At 40.4% G+C, this 13,848-nt stretch overlaps 1 protein-coding gene across 1 annotated transcript in view; it reads right to left on the reverse strand.

The window, feature by feature from the left end:
* Positions 1-617: 617 nt before the first annotated feature.
* Positions 618-13,848, reverse strand: part of gcn1 (GCN1 activator of EIF2AK4) — a 34,540-nt gene continuing 21,309 nt past the window's right edge. The window contains exons 41-57 of the mRNA XM_084729177.1: positions 12,374-12,516; positions 12,163-12,280; positions 11,797-12,012; positions 11,525-11,689; positions 10,091-10,252; positions 9,913-10,005; positions 9,674-9,817; positions 9,100-9,369; positions 8,870-8,983; positions 7,371-7,601; positions 7,073-7,266; positions 4,804-4,918; positions 4,368-4,464; positions 3,313-3,461; positions 2,642-2,752; positions 966-1,187; positions 618-866 (exon numbers count right to left, since the gene is read on the reverse strand). Of these exons, the coding sequence (XP_084585303.1) occupies positions 741-866; positions 966-1,187; positions 2,642-2,752; positions 3,313-3,461; positions 4,368-4,464; positions 4,804-4,918; positions 7,073-7,266; positions 7,371-7,601; positions 8,870-8,983; positions 9,100-9,369; positions 9,674-9,817; positions 9,913-10,005; positions 10,091-10,252; positions 11,525-11,689; positions 11,797-12,012; positions 12,163-12,280; positions 12,374-12,516 (2,670 nt within the window). The 3' untranslated portion in view covers positions 618-740. The remainder of the gene's footprint in view (positions 867-965; positions 1,188-2,641; positions 2,753-3,312; positions 3,462-4,367; positions 4,465-4,803; positions 4,919-7,072; positions 7,267-7,370; positions 7,602-8,869; positions 8,984-9,099; positions 9,370-9,673; positions 9,818-9,912; positions 10,006-10,090; positions 10,253-11,524; positions 11,690-11,796; positions 12,013-12,162; positions 12,281-12,373; positions 12,517-13,848) is intronic.

Below are 13,848 nucleotides of genomic sequence, written 5' to 3' on the forward strand. Positions count from 1 at the left end.
TTGGGAACCATAGTGGGTGTGTCATATTCTCCAGGTTGTTTTGCACTGTGCAATGCCCTCTACTGATGACACATCCATGATTAGAATCGTTCTGCTCAAAACTGTACGCTGGTTCACGAGATGGGACCAAGGTTTTAAGAGTCTTGAATGAAACTGGCCCAAGAATTTGAGCTATTTTGCAGAAAACAGGCTTTGACCCCCAGACCTCATCCTGAAGATAACAGCTTTCCAACATTTCACACACTACATTATGAAATCAAGATCTTTTTATTTTGTATTGCCTTTTTACAACCGCATCACTGACATAAGAATGATTTTTATTCTTATAGGAGGTTGCTTTGCCCCCAAACAACTCTCACACACAAAGTCCAAATAAAAGTTAAAGTTAGGGGTATTGTTTCATTACAGCGGCATCTTGAATGCTTGAAATCATTTTGGAAAAATAAGTAGCAAAACACTGAAACATCAAAACGGAATTGGCCATATATAGTTGAGTACAGGAGAATAACCTGCACTCTATGAGATAAAATTAAAAAAAGAATTCATAAATTGGGCTTTAGTGCCGCTAAAAGAATGATGCAAAGTGAGAAAGAAAAAAGAAAGAAGTAATTTGTTGGGGAAAACACTACCCATCTCAGCCTAGGTCCATGAAAGGGCAACATGGGCATGTGTGGTGAGCGTGTCTGGGGTTATACAGTGGGGATCTGCAGAAATCATTTTCAGAGCTCAGTCCTGCTCCATCACGTAAGGATGGTGTCATCAATCTCTTCATTGGAGTCTGGCAGGCTGGCGATTTTCTTCAAGGACCGGCGGTGACACTCTGACAGTAGGTCGTTACTCGCAGTGTCCAGAATGGCAGTAATACCCTGAATTGCAGAAAGAGCAGAAAGTCAAAAAAACTGAAAAACACTCGATATTTATCTTGTATACATATGTGAAGTACAGCTGAGGGTGTCTAGTCTGACCTGCATGGTCTCCTCTCCCTGGCGGAGCTGTAGCAGGTTGACGATGGTGTGTTCGCTCTGAGCTCTGACGCTGGTGTTCTTGTCCTTGGTGTTGTCCAGCAGGCTCTTCAGCAGAGGCTTAATGAGGTTGACATCCAAGGAGGGCGTCATTGGGTCTCTGAACACCCACCACAGCACCCGCTCTGACACCAGTCTGATGTCACTGGACTGATTCTGAAGACACTGTAAGGTCACACAGACAACAAGATGTCACAACACAAAACCTCCATCTACGACACACTGTTGAAGCAGGTACTTATCACAGTATTCATTCTACTATACACACTGGGTTGTGGCCTTCAGTCTTCAGTTACAGTTACTTGGTGTCTGATATCTATCAGTCTGATATCAGCATTCATAAGGAGAGTTTAGTTGATGGATTGTGAAATTAATAATTTATGAGTGATATTTGACTCAAGTTCTCAGGATTTCAGCAACTCAGCTGGACTTGAATGGACTGGATATTATGGAAGCCCATTTCTGCCAATGTGATGAAAAAAAACCCATCCTATTAAGTCATTATATTGAAAATCTTTCCTGAAATAATAGTTTAGTATCTCAAAATAATGAGCCAGTCTCACAAAATAATGACTTAGTGTCTAAAATACTGAGTATCTCAAAAGAATGAGATTTTTTTTTCTAAAAATGACTTGTGCATTTGTTTATGTATGCTTTTTTATTAAGCATGTTAATTGAGCATGTTAATCAAAAAAATATTGAGAACATAAAACTCAAAATAACGGTGTAGTATCCCAAAATAATGACAAACCTTCTCAAAATAGTGACTTGGATACTAAGACATTATTCTGGAATACTAGGATATTATATTGGGGTACCAAGAAATTATTCTTTCCAAACTTTCTCATTTTAATGACGTGCAGGATCTTTTGTCCCCCACTGCATTGGCAGAAATGGGTTTCTGTGTGATATGGCCTTGGCAGCTGGACTTAACTACCATCTGATGCTTTTATGTATTCTATACTCCACAAGTTACACAACACTGGCATATTATCATCCAGTTGATTGATTTGGGGTGGCAAAAAGATGCTTCTTTACATCAGCAAACATGGAGCAATATCTGCATTCAGTTCAAGTGTTACTGGCCACCTGATGAATATTCTCATTTTAGATCTGTTTCGGTCTCCACCAGCTCCTGAGGATATATCTTGTTCTTCCACTGCTAAATTCTCCCTTATGTTCAATAACGACTATCTTTGTCTCTCTGAACTTTTTCATCAAAAAAAAAAATCTGTCTGCTGCTACTGAAAATTGCACTAATAAGGGTGAGACTAACCCAAAACAGTAACATTAAGGGCTGTAATATCAAAACAATGAACTTAAAGACAGGAAAACAGGATAAAAGCTGAGTTTGCAGAGCTGAACTGCAGAGTTTGGTGAGAATGATCTGTAGGTTTGCTCTACTAGCAATACTTTACACACACACCAAAAAAAAACCCATTATTGCATATGTTTGTAGAATATAAATGAATGTTGATAGGTTGCTCTACAGTATAAGTCCTACAGATAACACCACTCCCATATTGGCAATACGCAACTTATTGAAACTCACTTCCTCACTTGAAAAGTGAAGTAAACAGTCTGTGATTATCAGCTGGATGAAACAGTTCCTACTTTACCTTGACAAACTGTGTGATGATGCGCTGGGAAACACTACTGACTCCCTCAGTTCTCAGATGATGCCTCATCAAGAATCCCATCGCTCTGATCCCACTGGTGGCAATGGGGATCTGGAAGAAGAGCAGAATCACAAAATATACTGAAACACAAGGGAAACTGGAATGAAATTAAGGGAGCAATACAAAATATGGGGCCATAACCTATATTAATTATGTTATATACTGTACCTTAAAGGTAAGTTTATAGATTATTTGTCATTGAGAAAGGAAAAAATGGGTACATAATGATTTGTTTTATTTATGAATGGATCTTACATTGGATGGTGCATTAATCTACAGTCTGCAGGACTCATTTTCTTTATGTCAGTGTGACAAAATTAGAGGAAGGCCAGTGTTCAGACAGATAAGTTGACATCCCATTAGACTACAGTCCATTCATTTGTACAACCAGGGATTTAACTGTTATTTTTCTCCCACTTAAATGAGCAGTTTGACATTTTCTGACTATTTCTTGGCTGACAGTAGTGACTTCCCAGAGACTCTGCTGGTTGTTTGGCGACAATACTGTAACAACAAGACTCCAGCAACGAAACTGTTGCAATGCAATGTGAATCAGCTCCTGAGAGACAGGACAAATACATGCACAAGTGCAAAACAAACTTTGTCCTCACCCTGTCAGCAGTGGCATTGGCCAAAATTGTCTCAGTCACAGTATCACAGTATTCCTTCGCACAGAGCTTCTCAGGAGCAGACTTGACAGCGATGGCCAGGGCCAAGCTACGACCATGACGCACCATCCAGTCGACACCAGACACGTCCGCTAAAGGGAAGGAAAAACATACATCATGAGACATATATAATTAGATGTGTTAGTATGAACATACTGATAAAAAGTCCAAGTCAACTGATGTAATAATTATAAATTAGACTGATGACATTAAAAAGATAGTTTGGATTATTTGAGGTGGGGTTCTATGAGGTACTTCTCCATAGCTAGCGTATTAGCTACAGTAGATGGTGCCTCCATTTTTAAGCCACCTAGCCCCTCAAAAAACAGTTTCAGTATAAGGGTTCACTATTTTTAGAATATTTTCATCACTTTACCTTACAGCCAGTTAGCCTTTCCTGGCAGGAAATTGCTGTTTTATAAGCCGGTTGTTCTCTTCAAAGCCACCAGACTTCATTGGCAAAATCAGTAACTTAACATGCCAGAACACAGGAGTTTCTGCTCTACCGCTGCCTTAATCTGTTGGTTTGTTTGTGTTAATATGTGACTTTGGTGTTTTAAAAGGTTAGTTTGGATTCTGCGCAGTCACACAATAACACAAGCAAGCTAACAGATTGAAGAAGTGGCAGTTTAGTAACTCCTGTGTTCCGCGAGGTAAAACTGAGGATTTAGCCAAAGAAGTCTGGTTTAATCAGTGAGAGCAATATTTGGCTATATAAGGCATCTTCCCATTGAAAAAGGATCAACTGACATTGATTTTTTTGGTGGCTAGAACATCTTTTGTTGCTAACCCTGTCCACAGCAGTACATTACCCCCATGCTGGTACTCCTCTCTGCTTCTCCCAACTGGAGGCCTGCCAACCAACATCTACTGTAGCTAATACACCGACTACTGAGTGCCTCATACAACCCCAATTCAAATAATCCAAACTATCTCTTTAAATTAGATAACCAAAACATATAAACATAATGACAACAATTCTGCATATAAATACCAACCCAAGACATGCTGAAGTAGCACACTCTTCAGCTCCTCCTCAGACAGGAAGGCACACAGCTCACCAACACAGCCGGCTGAGGCCATGCGTGTTGCATCCTTTGTGCGTGCACACAGACAGCCAGACAGAAACAGGTTGACAGTCATTTATTGTCAAACTGACATGGAGGCTCAAAACCACATTTTTAGAAAACCACATCCTCTCTGCTTGACTTCCGTTTTTCTACTGTGATCACAAAGGAAACTACGCGACTGAACAATTTTCTGTGAAACAGCTTCTGAGTTTTTATACCTTTGCACTGTATTTAATCAGTAACTATATAATGTATTCAGTGTTTACAGGCCCTGGGGTGGAACAGACATGCGTGTTGCCACAGATTAAAAGGAACCTCCTCAGCTCTACTTGCTGCTGCAAGGCATCTGCTCCCCCTGTCATACCTCATCATGTCCCAGCATGCCTAGTAATGTGGTGGTGATGTTCTTGCGGATGGTTGGGTCCACCTTTGACCCGGCCCCCTGGATGACGAACCTTAAGGCTTGGAGCATAGTCTCCCTGTGAGAGGGGTGGAGAGCACAACACAAGCATGAGAACGAGAACTGGATACCCTGAACATACCATCAAACAGAACCATACTACAGAACCTACTTCTTCAAGTTTATGACTTGGTGAGAATAGAGCCCTACTAAAACTTGATTTCTGAAGCAGATACCAATATTTAGATTTGAGAATTTAAAAATCTGATAACAACATATTGGTTGAGATTCATTTTTAAAAATAAATAACTAAATAACAATATATTATTATTAACATATTTAATCCCTTCAATTTGTTTTTTTAATAAAACAGCTGTGTGTACTACACAGGACAATTCACATTTGTAAAATAAACCTGTCAATGCTCTCTGGTGAACAAATCATATAATGATGACACTATTTTCAATAACCACAAATCTGGAATTTCTGCACGGACCTGTAATGTTAGTTATGAGCCGACATATGTCGATACTGATATATAAACTCATCCAGTAATATTCAGGGTTCTTATGAGTGCTGGGAGTCCTCGAAAACACTCGACTTTGCTTGAAACTGCTTGAAAATGTAACTGCATTACTGTAATAATTTAAGTGTTTTCCTTTAATTTGTCACCCTTCTGTAGAATTCAATTACAAAATACAATTTTAGTTGTTAATAGCAAAATAACATCTGATTTAATGGGATGAAAAAATGAAATAGAGCTTAATTATTTCAAGCATATATATCACCACAGCTGGAAGGAGGTGGAAAAGCTTGAAAATGGCCTCCAGTTCAGAACATCTTATGACAAATGTCAGATCAAACAAATTATTTCTGGTCTGTTTGATATATTGTTTTTGTGGTGCGCTTCTTTCTGAGACGTGCTTCCTTGTCTTTGCTTTTGACCATTTCTCACATACCACCCACACTTTTCATTGATCTTAATGCTTTTCATATCTGCAATGTTTTTTTTCCCCAGTAAGTTGACACATAGGTCAGCTTCTTGCACACATCCTTCAGACCACTGTTTCACAGCCTTTTTGTGCTATTGATCAGTATAGTGTCTGCTTCATTATGGTTGCATGATTTAACAAAAAAGTGTATTTCTTCTCAGATTGTTTAATTTGAAAGATTCTCAGAGGGTTGAAGAGGTGAAGGTAGGCATTATTTCACAAGAAAAAAAAACAAAATAAACAAAGTGAAAAGAGAAAAGTCTGAAATATATACACAAAGACATTCTGTCTTCTTTATTCACCTTGACACCTTATCAGACTTATCTTTGGACCGTATGGTTTGTTCTAGGATTCTCATCAAATTGAAAATTTAAATTTTCCCTGTAAGTTTCTGTATAGCAGTGCTACACATCTCAACAATGCCATGTTTCCACTGCTTGGTACGGCTCAACTCAGTGTTTTTGGTTACCTATTGGATAGTACCTTGAACTATTTTTAGTATCACGTCTAACGAGGTTCAGAGCAAATAGAGCTGGTGCTCAACGGCAGAGTGAAACAACTTAAGACCACTGACAGGTCAGAGAATCTTACTTGTCTGACACAGACATCCTGCACGCTGGCTGCAAATTGTGACTGAAATTTTTTTTATTCACTCAACCCAGATTTGAAAAAAACGGCAGCCTGCAAAACCACCCGTGGTTGTTTGACGCAGTGCAGATGTTCCCCTGTTTGAGTGACAATGAAAGTATCTCGAAAGGGAAGGATATCTTCCATTGTTCCTGTGAGTTTCTGTTGCACTGAAGATGACGTCATGACAGTTTCAACCGGTATCACTGTGACGATCTGCTGGAGAATCCTGCCTATATTGAGCGGATCCTGGCTGCAGTGGAAAATGAAATCGAGAAAAGTACTTGATGCTAAAAAAAACACATCTTGCCTCTATTTGACTCAGTGTAGCATGCAGTGGAAATACAGCTCAAGTGTGTTCTGATCACTTGTTTCACTCAAATTACAATCATGTTTTTAAATATAGTTTAGTTACAAAATCTATTTCAAGACTACATTAACAACAATTCAAATATGGTTTATAATGCGGTTGTCTGTCTGATGCTGTGTGATAATAAAGGTTAAATCATCCTGTTTCCAAAAACAGTTTGATTAGATCAGCAGCTGGCAGGGCAATCTGTTTAAGTCTCCTCTAACTAAAGATAAAAGTGTTAGTCAGTTGTATGAGTACTTACCTGACTCCAGAGTCCTCAGCGTTGCGGATGGCAGAGAGCTGCTCGGTGAACAGTGGGTCCACCTTGGTGTGGATGGACACCAGTTGACCCAGAGCCTCGGCAGCCCTCAGCCTCACCGCACGGCTCGAGTCCTGCAGGGCCTTCAGGAAGGTGGTCTGCAGCTGAGGCAAGAAAGGCTTCAGGGCGATGCCCACCTGGAGGAGGAACACGGTCCAGAGGTTAGACCCACACACTGGGACTGAGAATGTGATCAACTGCAGAGAGAAATCACATCCCATGGGGAAATGCAGCTACAGACCTTTGCCAGCAGCAGGGTGAGAGTCTCCAGCAGAGCGGTCTTCACTGTCCAGGCAAAGCGGTCTCCCAAGATACGAATGAGCGGTCCAGTGATGTTGACGACGGAGGGCCGCAGAGCCTCGGGGGAAGTCAGTTTGATGACCCCTCCTAATGCTTTAGCTGCCTCTTCTTTCTGCTCAGGGCTGCCGGTGAGGACGCCTTCTCTCAGGACAGGCAGGATACAGGTCACACCCTGCGGAAACAAAGAAAGAAAATTACACCACATTATGAACAGGGCTGCAACAAACAATTATTTTCATTACTGTTTAATGTCCTGTGATTAACAGCTTAATTGCTACGTCTACAACATGTCAGAAAATTGTGCTCATTATAGTGACATCTTAGATATGCTCCCTTTTTTCTGCCTAGCAGTCAAAAACCAAAAGACATTAAATGTACAATGATATAAACCAGAGAGGAGCAGCAAATCATCACATTTTGAAGCTGTGTATTTGGTATTTGTACTTTATAAAGGACTTACAGAATCAGTGGGTATTTTTGGTTTATAAGGGACTTGAACAATCAATCAACTGTCAAAAAGTGTTGTTGATCAAGTGTGTTACTAAACAGGCATAAGCCATAATTAACTCGCATACATTTGCAATCCTAAATTGAGACACAAGTATTACACAACAAAAGATGAATAGCTTCTTCATGGGAACGACATAAATTAAATTTCAAATGATTTTTGAGAGGACTTTCATTACAATCACTGAACATACAATCATGTGTCATCCTTTAAATATTCCTGTCCAGCAATAAAGTGAAGTGACTGCTGTGTTAGCAGAGATGTTGCACACCTGGAGGGCCATCTATACCTATATGCATTTTGGAATAATATAAATGCAACTATAAAGGAATTACCAGGTATGCTGTTCCAAACAACTGTGCTGTGATGTAAAGAGGGAATTCTGGATTGAGGACGCAGCACAAAGACAAGATAGATATCTGGCAAAAATTCTGCTTTCAGCCAGTAAAAAAAGCAATAATGAGAAACTGGTATAAAGCTGAGCCTCCAGGGCGAAAACAATGATTTGAGATTGTCTGGGACATCTATTCAATGGAAAAGCTGACGCACCAACTAAAAATTAAAGGCGATATGTTTGATAAGAACTACATTAAACATGATGCCAAAAAGTAACTGAACTGTTACGTGGTGGAATAACTGAGAACAATAATGTGTGTGTGTCTGTACTGCTGCTGACAAATGTTTTTGTTGTATTTGTTCAGTGTTGTAATGTTTGGTGATGTGTTGCTTTATCTAATCATGTACTGTCCAGAGCGTAAACTCAATACAAATTAAAGTAACATGTTTGTGAACAATCTACACAATTTGCAGTGACATTAGCTGCAACTTCAAACCATTTTACAATGCAGGAGCTCAAAGAGTGTTGTGTAAGAGCCAGAAATTCAAGAACACAACCACCATGTTGTTTACTGCGTCAAGAGGAGCCTTGTTACCTTCTTGGGCAGACAGAAACCAGGCAGGTGCTGACCCTTAACGTCTGCAGCTGCTGATCTGATGTCTCGATGCAGGTCATCAATCAGAGCGAGCTGGCTGCTTGCATCCAGTTTCTATACAAGAAAAACAAACAGGCCATTTTTATGTTTTCATTCATGAAATAATCAAAGCACTGCTCTGTAAACTACAGCGTCAAGCTGTCTTTACTTTCATCTGCACGTCAACACACCTTGGTGATGGAGTTGATGGTGTCCCAGCTCTGAGACAGGACCTCTGGGTTGGAGTCGTTGAGGAGGCGGATGAGTCCTGACAGCAGGGTGCGAGTGTGGGCGCTGTAGTCCAGGCGGGTGCGGGCGAAGTAGGCGTTGAGGATGGTGACGGCGGCCTGTCTGAGGCCGGGGTCAGTGCCCCGCGTGGCCTCCAGCAGGTCCTCAATGATGATCCGCTGGCCGACTTCATCCTCCACGGAGAGGATCACTGTCTGACAGCTGCACAGCTCCTGAAGCAAACATGGAGTTTATGGTTAGTTTTAAGAAAAGTCAAATATCTCAATTACAACAGTAGCCATGGAGATTATAGCTTGTGAGAGCTTGAGTACCACAGGGCTCCATATTAGGCCATATATTGTTTTCAATATATATTTAGATTAGATTTTATTTAAAAAATGTTAAAAGAAAACATAATATCAAAATACAAAAAAACCCTAACAAAAGTTTATTTTTTTAAAGAAGGAACTTAACAGTTTTTTGGTCAATGTTTGTTGTTTTTAAACGTGATTAATAAATCAACTTGATGGCTATTACCTGTGCTTCATCCTCTGTTCCCAGCTTTTCTTTGAGGGAGGAGAGCAGGGCGGGTAGGATGACCCCTAGATGGCGTGTCAGAGCGTCTCCAGCCACAGCGGACAGGAAGGCCAGCACACGGGTGTTTACAGGAGGAGCAGTCAGCTGATACAACCACAGAGGACAACCGCTTTAGTCAGATACAGTCAGACACAAAAACAAGGCATTAAAAAAAGGAAAGCCTGACCGTGACACTTTACCTTTGGAACCAGGTAAGGCAGCACGGAGCGACTCTTTACAGCCATCACTTGCTTCAGGCCGTCCAAAGCGAACTCAGCCGTCTCCTCGTCATCCTGAGAAAAGACGGCAGTGTATTAAAAGCAAGACTAAAAACTTTTGAACACCATCTGATCTGCATTTGTGTCCTCGGCCCCTCACCAGCTGTTTGAGCAGGGTAGGCAGGATGTCGTCCAGCGCCTGGTGACCGATGGTTGCGTGAAGCTGCTCGAAGGTTTTGGCTGCAGCCTCGCGGACCTCCTCCAGAGGGTCACAGAGAGCCTTCCTCACTGTGGGGACCAGGGACTCAGAGAAGACCAGCACCTGCAGCACAAAAACCATCAAGTAATGATGTGTAATAATGGAGGTGTCAGACCCGTGGCCTCAGCTACGTTTTCAAAAGTTCATACCACAATATCATGATTGTCAGAAAGGTACAGACCTTTAGAGTAGCTGTTTGTTTTTCTAATTTAGATTTCAAACTGTAAGGCAAATCATTTTCACACTGATCCACTGACTGGAAAAATAGATCATGTTTGGGTTTTTGAGGGCATTTTGCCTTTATTGGACAATGATAACCAACACACTTGGGAAAGAGAGGGGTATGATATTGTTGCTGTCAGGCAGAAATCTTGTATGTCCAAAACAGGGTCTGGTATTTTTTAAAAATAATTTAAACAGAAAGCTTTGAGGGCTTGAGGCTAACTTGCACTTAAATGTATTAAGGATGGAGACGGGGTGGAGCTACCAGGTTTTGCCAACAGTTTGACTATCCAATGGAGGTAGGAGGTTTAGTCACAAGCTCTTTTTAAACTAATTCATTGGTTGAATGTTTTTAAAGCTCACACACGCCAGGACTCACAGACCGCCCATTTCTGACTACGAAACAAGCCTTATGCTTTGCCTCACATAGGAGATCTGGTTTTATTACATACATGGTATTTTTATTAACAACAACTTGGATTTTGTTGTGAATAGAACAAAAGTGGAAAAATCTGGGTTAAAAATTTTAGTTTAATCACCAAGTGCTTCATTTATAAAATCCTGTTTTTAAACTCATCAGCTCAGTTAAAAAATAATCATGAAACTGATTCTCATGTTTGCAGGATTGCAGTTTTGAATCGTGGGAGCACCTCTGTCCTGCTCTTAATCATTTTAGTCAGAATTGTTTTTTATTGCCACTTAGGTTTTCACATAAAAGGAATTGTAAATGTGTTTGTGGTGTCTCTCTTATGATCTTAACATTAATTCACAAAATATTATACTCATAAAATCTTACACTTAGGATTGATTGCATATTTTTAGGATTTGATGTATTTTTACTGTTATAATGCCATATTGTGGATCCACATTTCTTTGGCAATTATATATATGGGGCTCATGCATTTATTTTACTACCCACTGCTGGCATATAATTCAGACTGATTATGTGTTTGTTAGACCCTGGTGAAGACCTGGAGTTGATTTGTGTTGGTCTGTTTGATTGTCTGTTTGAAGAATAAATCTGTAGCATTATTTCACCAGAAGCACCACTTCCAAATAAGGAAGACATCCTGGATTATTCTATTTTTATTTATTTGTGTCTGTGTGACTCACCGCGTCTTTGCTGGTGGACTTCATGATCTCACTGAGGCCGATGCAGACTCCCTGCCTCTCGTCACTCTTGTCGGAGCGCAGACCCTCCTCCAGGATGGGGATGATCTCAGGGAGAATCTTCTCTCCCAGCTTTCTCACCAGATCACCCAGTGTCCGAGCAGCGATCTGAAACCACACCGACACACAGCGTCAGTACGTGGCTATGTGGAGGTACTTTTCACTGTGACAGGAAAAAACAAACACTGGAAACACAAAAAAAAATTGCGCAATACCGTTCTCTTGTCAGGACAAGTGGAAGCCAAGAAGCCGAGCAGGAGAGTGAAGAGGGTCGGGAGGATCTCTCGAAGAGTTCTGGGGGTGTTGGACACCACGATCTTCCACACGTGGAGGGAAGCCTGTCGAACCACCAGCTGAGTGTCTGAACGGCCCATATAGAGGCCAGAGAGGACGCGATTACGACGCTCAGCGCCAAGAGCTCCAATGATAGCCTGCGAGAGAAACGGTAAAAAGTTAGCAATCCATCATGTAACAATGTATGAACACAAGGAAGTAAATATATTAAAAATAACTTTGATTTCCTTTTATTAACTGGATGAATCTATATTACAGATTTTTGTAGAAAAGAAATGTATTCGTACTTTATTGGATGCAGCTGTTCCAAAGTTGTCGTCCTCAGAAGCAGTTTCTGTGGTCATCTTTCCTGTCACACCAGAGATATGGAACAGCAGATCTCCAAGCAGCTGCACAGAGCTGAACCTGCAAACCACCAACAACGTGGACGCACAACTAGTCAATATAGGAGTGACATTTACTCAATCACTAAACGTTTAGCGTGTATTTAGTGCTGACCTGATTCTCCACAGGTCATCAAACAGGCCCTGTTCCAGCTCAGGAAGCAGCAGGGCGATGGCGGTCTCAGCGTACATGCTGATGATTCGCTGTCCGGCTCGGAGTGCCGTGTCTCTCACATACTCGTTCTCATCAGCCAGAGCCTGGAGGACAACGCAGGAGGGGTAGGAACATGATGGGTGAATACCCTGAACTGAGATCCTGGTATTTTTTGCCAAAATCTGTACCACTACCCAGTGACAAACAGCTGCTGGTACTTGGTATTTGTAGCATGTGTACTATGAGTATGGAAAAAAATATCAATTCATTTTAGTATTGTGATTTTTTTTTTTTATTAATGATTTTGAAATTGTGTGTGCATGTGTTTTTTTTTTAAACTCCTGAATGTGTTGAATATATTGAATAACTAGTGCTTGGCCTGTTAGTGCAATGCTAACACACATTAGGAATTCCCATTAATACACTATCATAACGAATGATTCATTTCACTTCACGTGCTTAACATTACCATAAAAACACCCGTTTGCTCATATATTTCCTCTGTTCTGTGGAAATGAACAAACAGCAGCTGACTTCACACTCCTCACTCAATCTGCTACTCGGCAGACTCAGCTCTCCACACTGACAGTTACTTCAACCTCAACAGGTCAAAACTCAACTCAAAATTCCCCAGTGGGTTTGAAAATAATGCCACCACTAGGGGGAGATACTGCATGCCAGGACAGGACAGCACATTCATACATATATTTATATTTTATATTTTATTCATTATTCTCATAGTGCTAGTTTGAACAGCAGGACCAGCTAAATGTAGCACTTTAAAAAGTACATATTTCTTATTTATTCATTATTTATTTACCACTTTTATAAGCTGTCAAGTTCAGGGTCTTGAGGGACAGTTTTTTAGTTCAGCATCAAATGTAAAGGACATTGATTTAAATGCTCTCATTGGTGCTTTGTGCAGTTTTCAGGGGCTCTGTTCAATGTGAAACCGCCTAATAATTTTTATGTTCATTTTAATTATTTTCTTACAGCACTAGGTTACTGAACAGAAACAGCAAAATATAGCAGTTTCCTACAAAACGTATTTCATTTACCACTTTTATATGCAGTATAGCAATGATGCTGCTGAAATAAAATTCAGAAAGACTTTTTTGAAAATATCATTCGCAATACTTAAGAAGCGCAATACATATCAAATGAATGCATAAATACTGTGATGACATCAAATCACAATTTAAGTACACTGTCACAACCCTGATGTGCATGCTTGTGTGTGTGTGTGTGTGTGTGTGCGCGCGTAGGATGTAGGATGTTTTCTTCACACTTCATGCGACAGTAAAGTCACTGTAATTACAGTAATATTACTGTAAAAATCATTTAACTGGATCAATATTTCTCTTGCAGTGGTTACTTCCAGTTACTTTTCAAAATGCCAATTTTCATCAAATAATTTCTACATTAAATGAACAAAC

The sequence above is a fragment of the Lutjanus erythropterus genome, chromosome 10 (genome assembly GCF_056507025.1).
Source record: "Lutjanus erythropterus isolate fLutEry1 chromosome 10, fLutEry1.hap2, whole genome shotgun sequence".
Taxonomy (NCBI): domain Eukaryota; kingdom Metazoa; phylum Chordata; class Actinopteri; order Lutjaniformes; family Lutjanidae; genus Lutjanus; species Lutjanus erythropterus.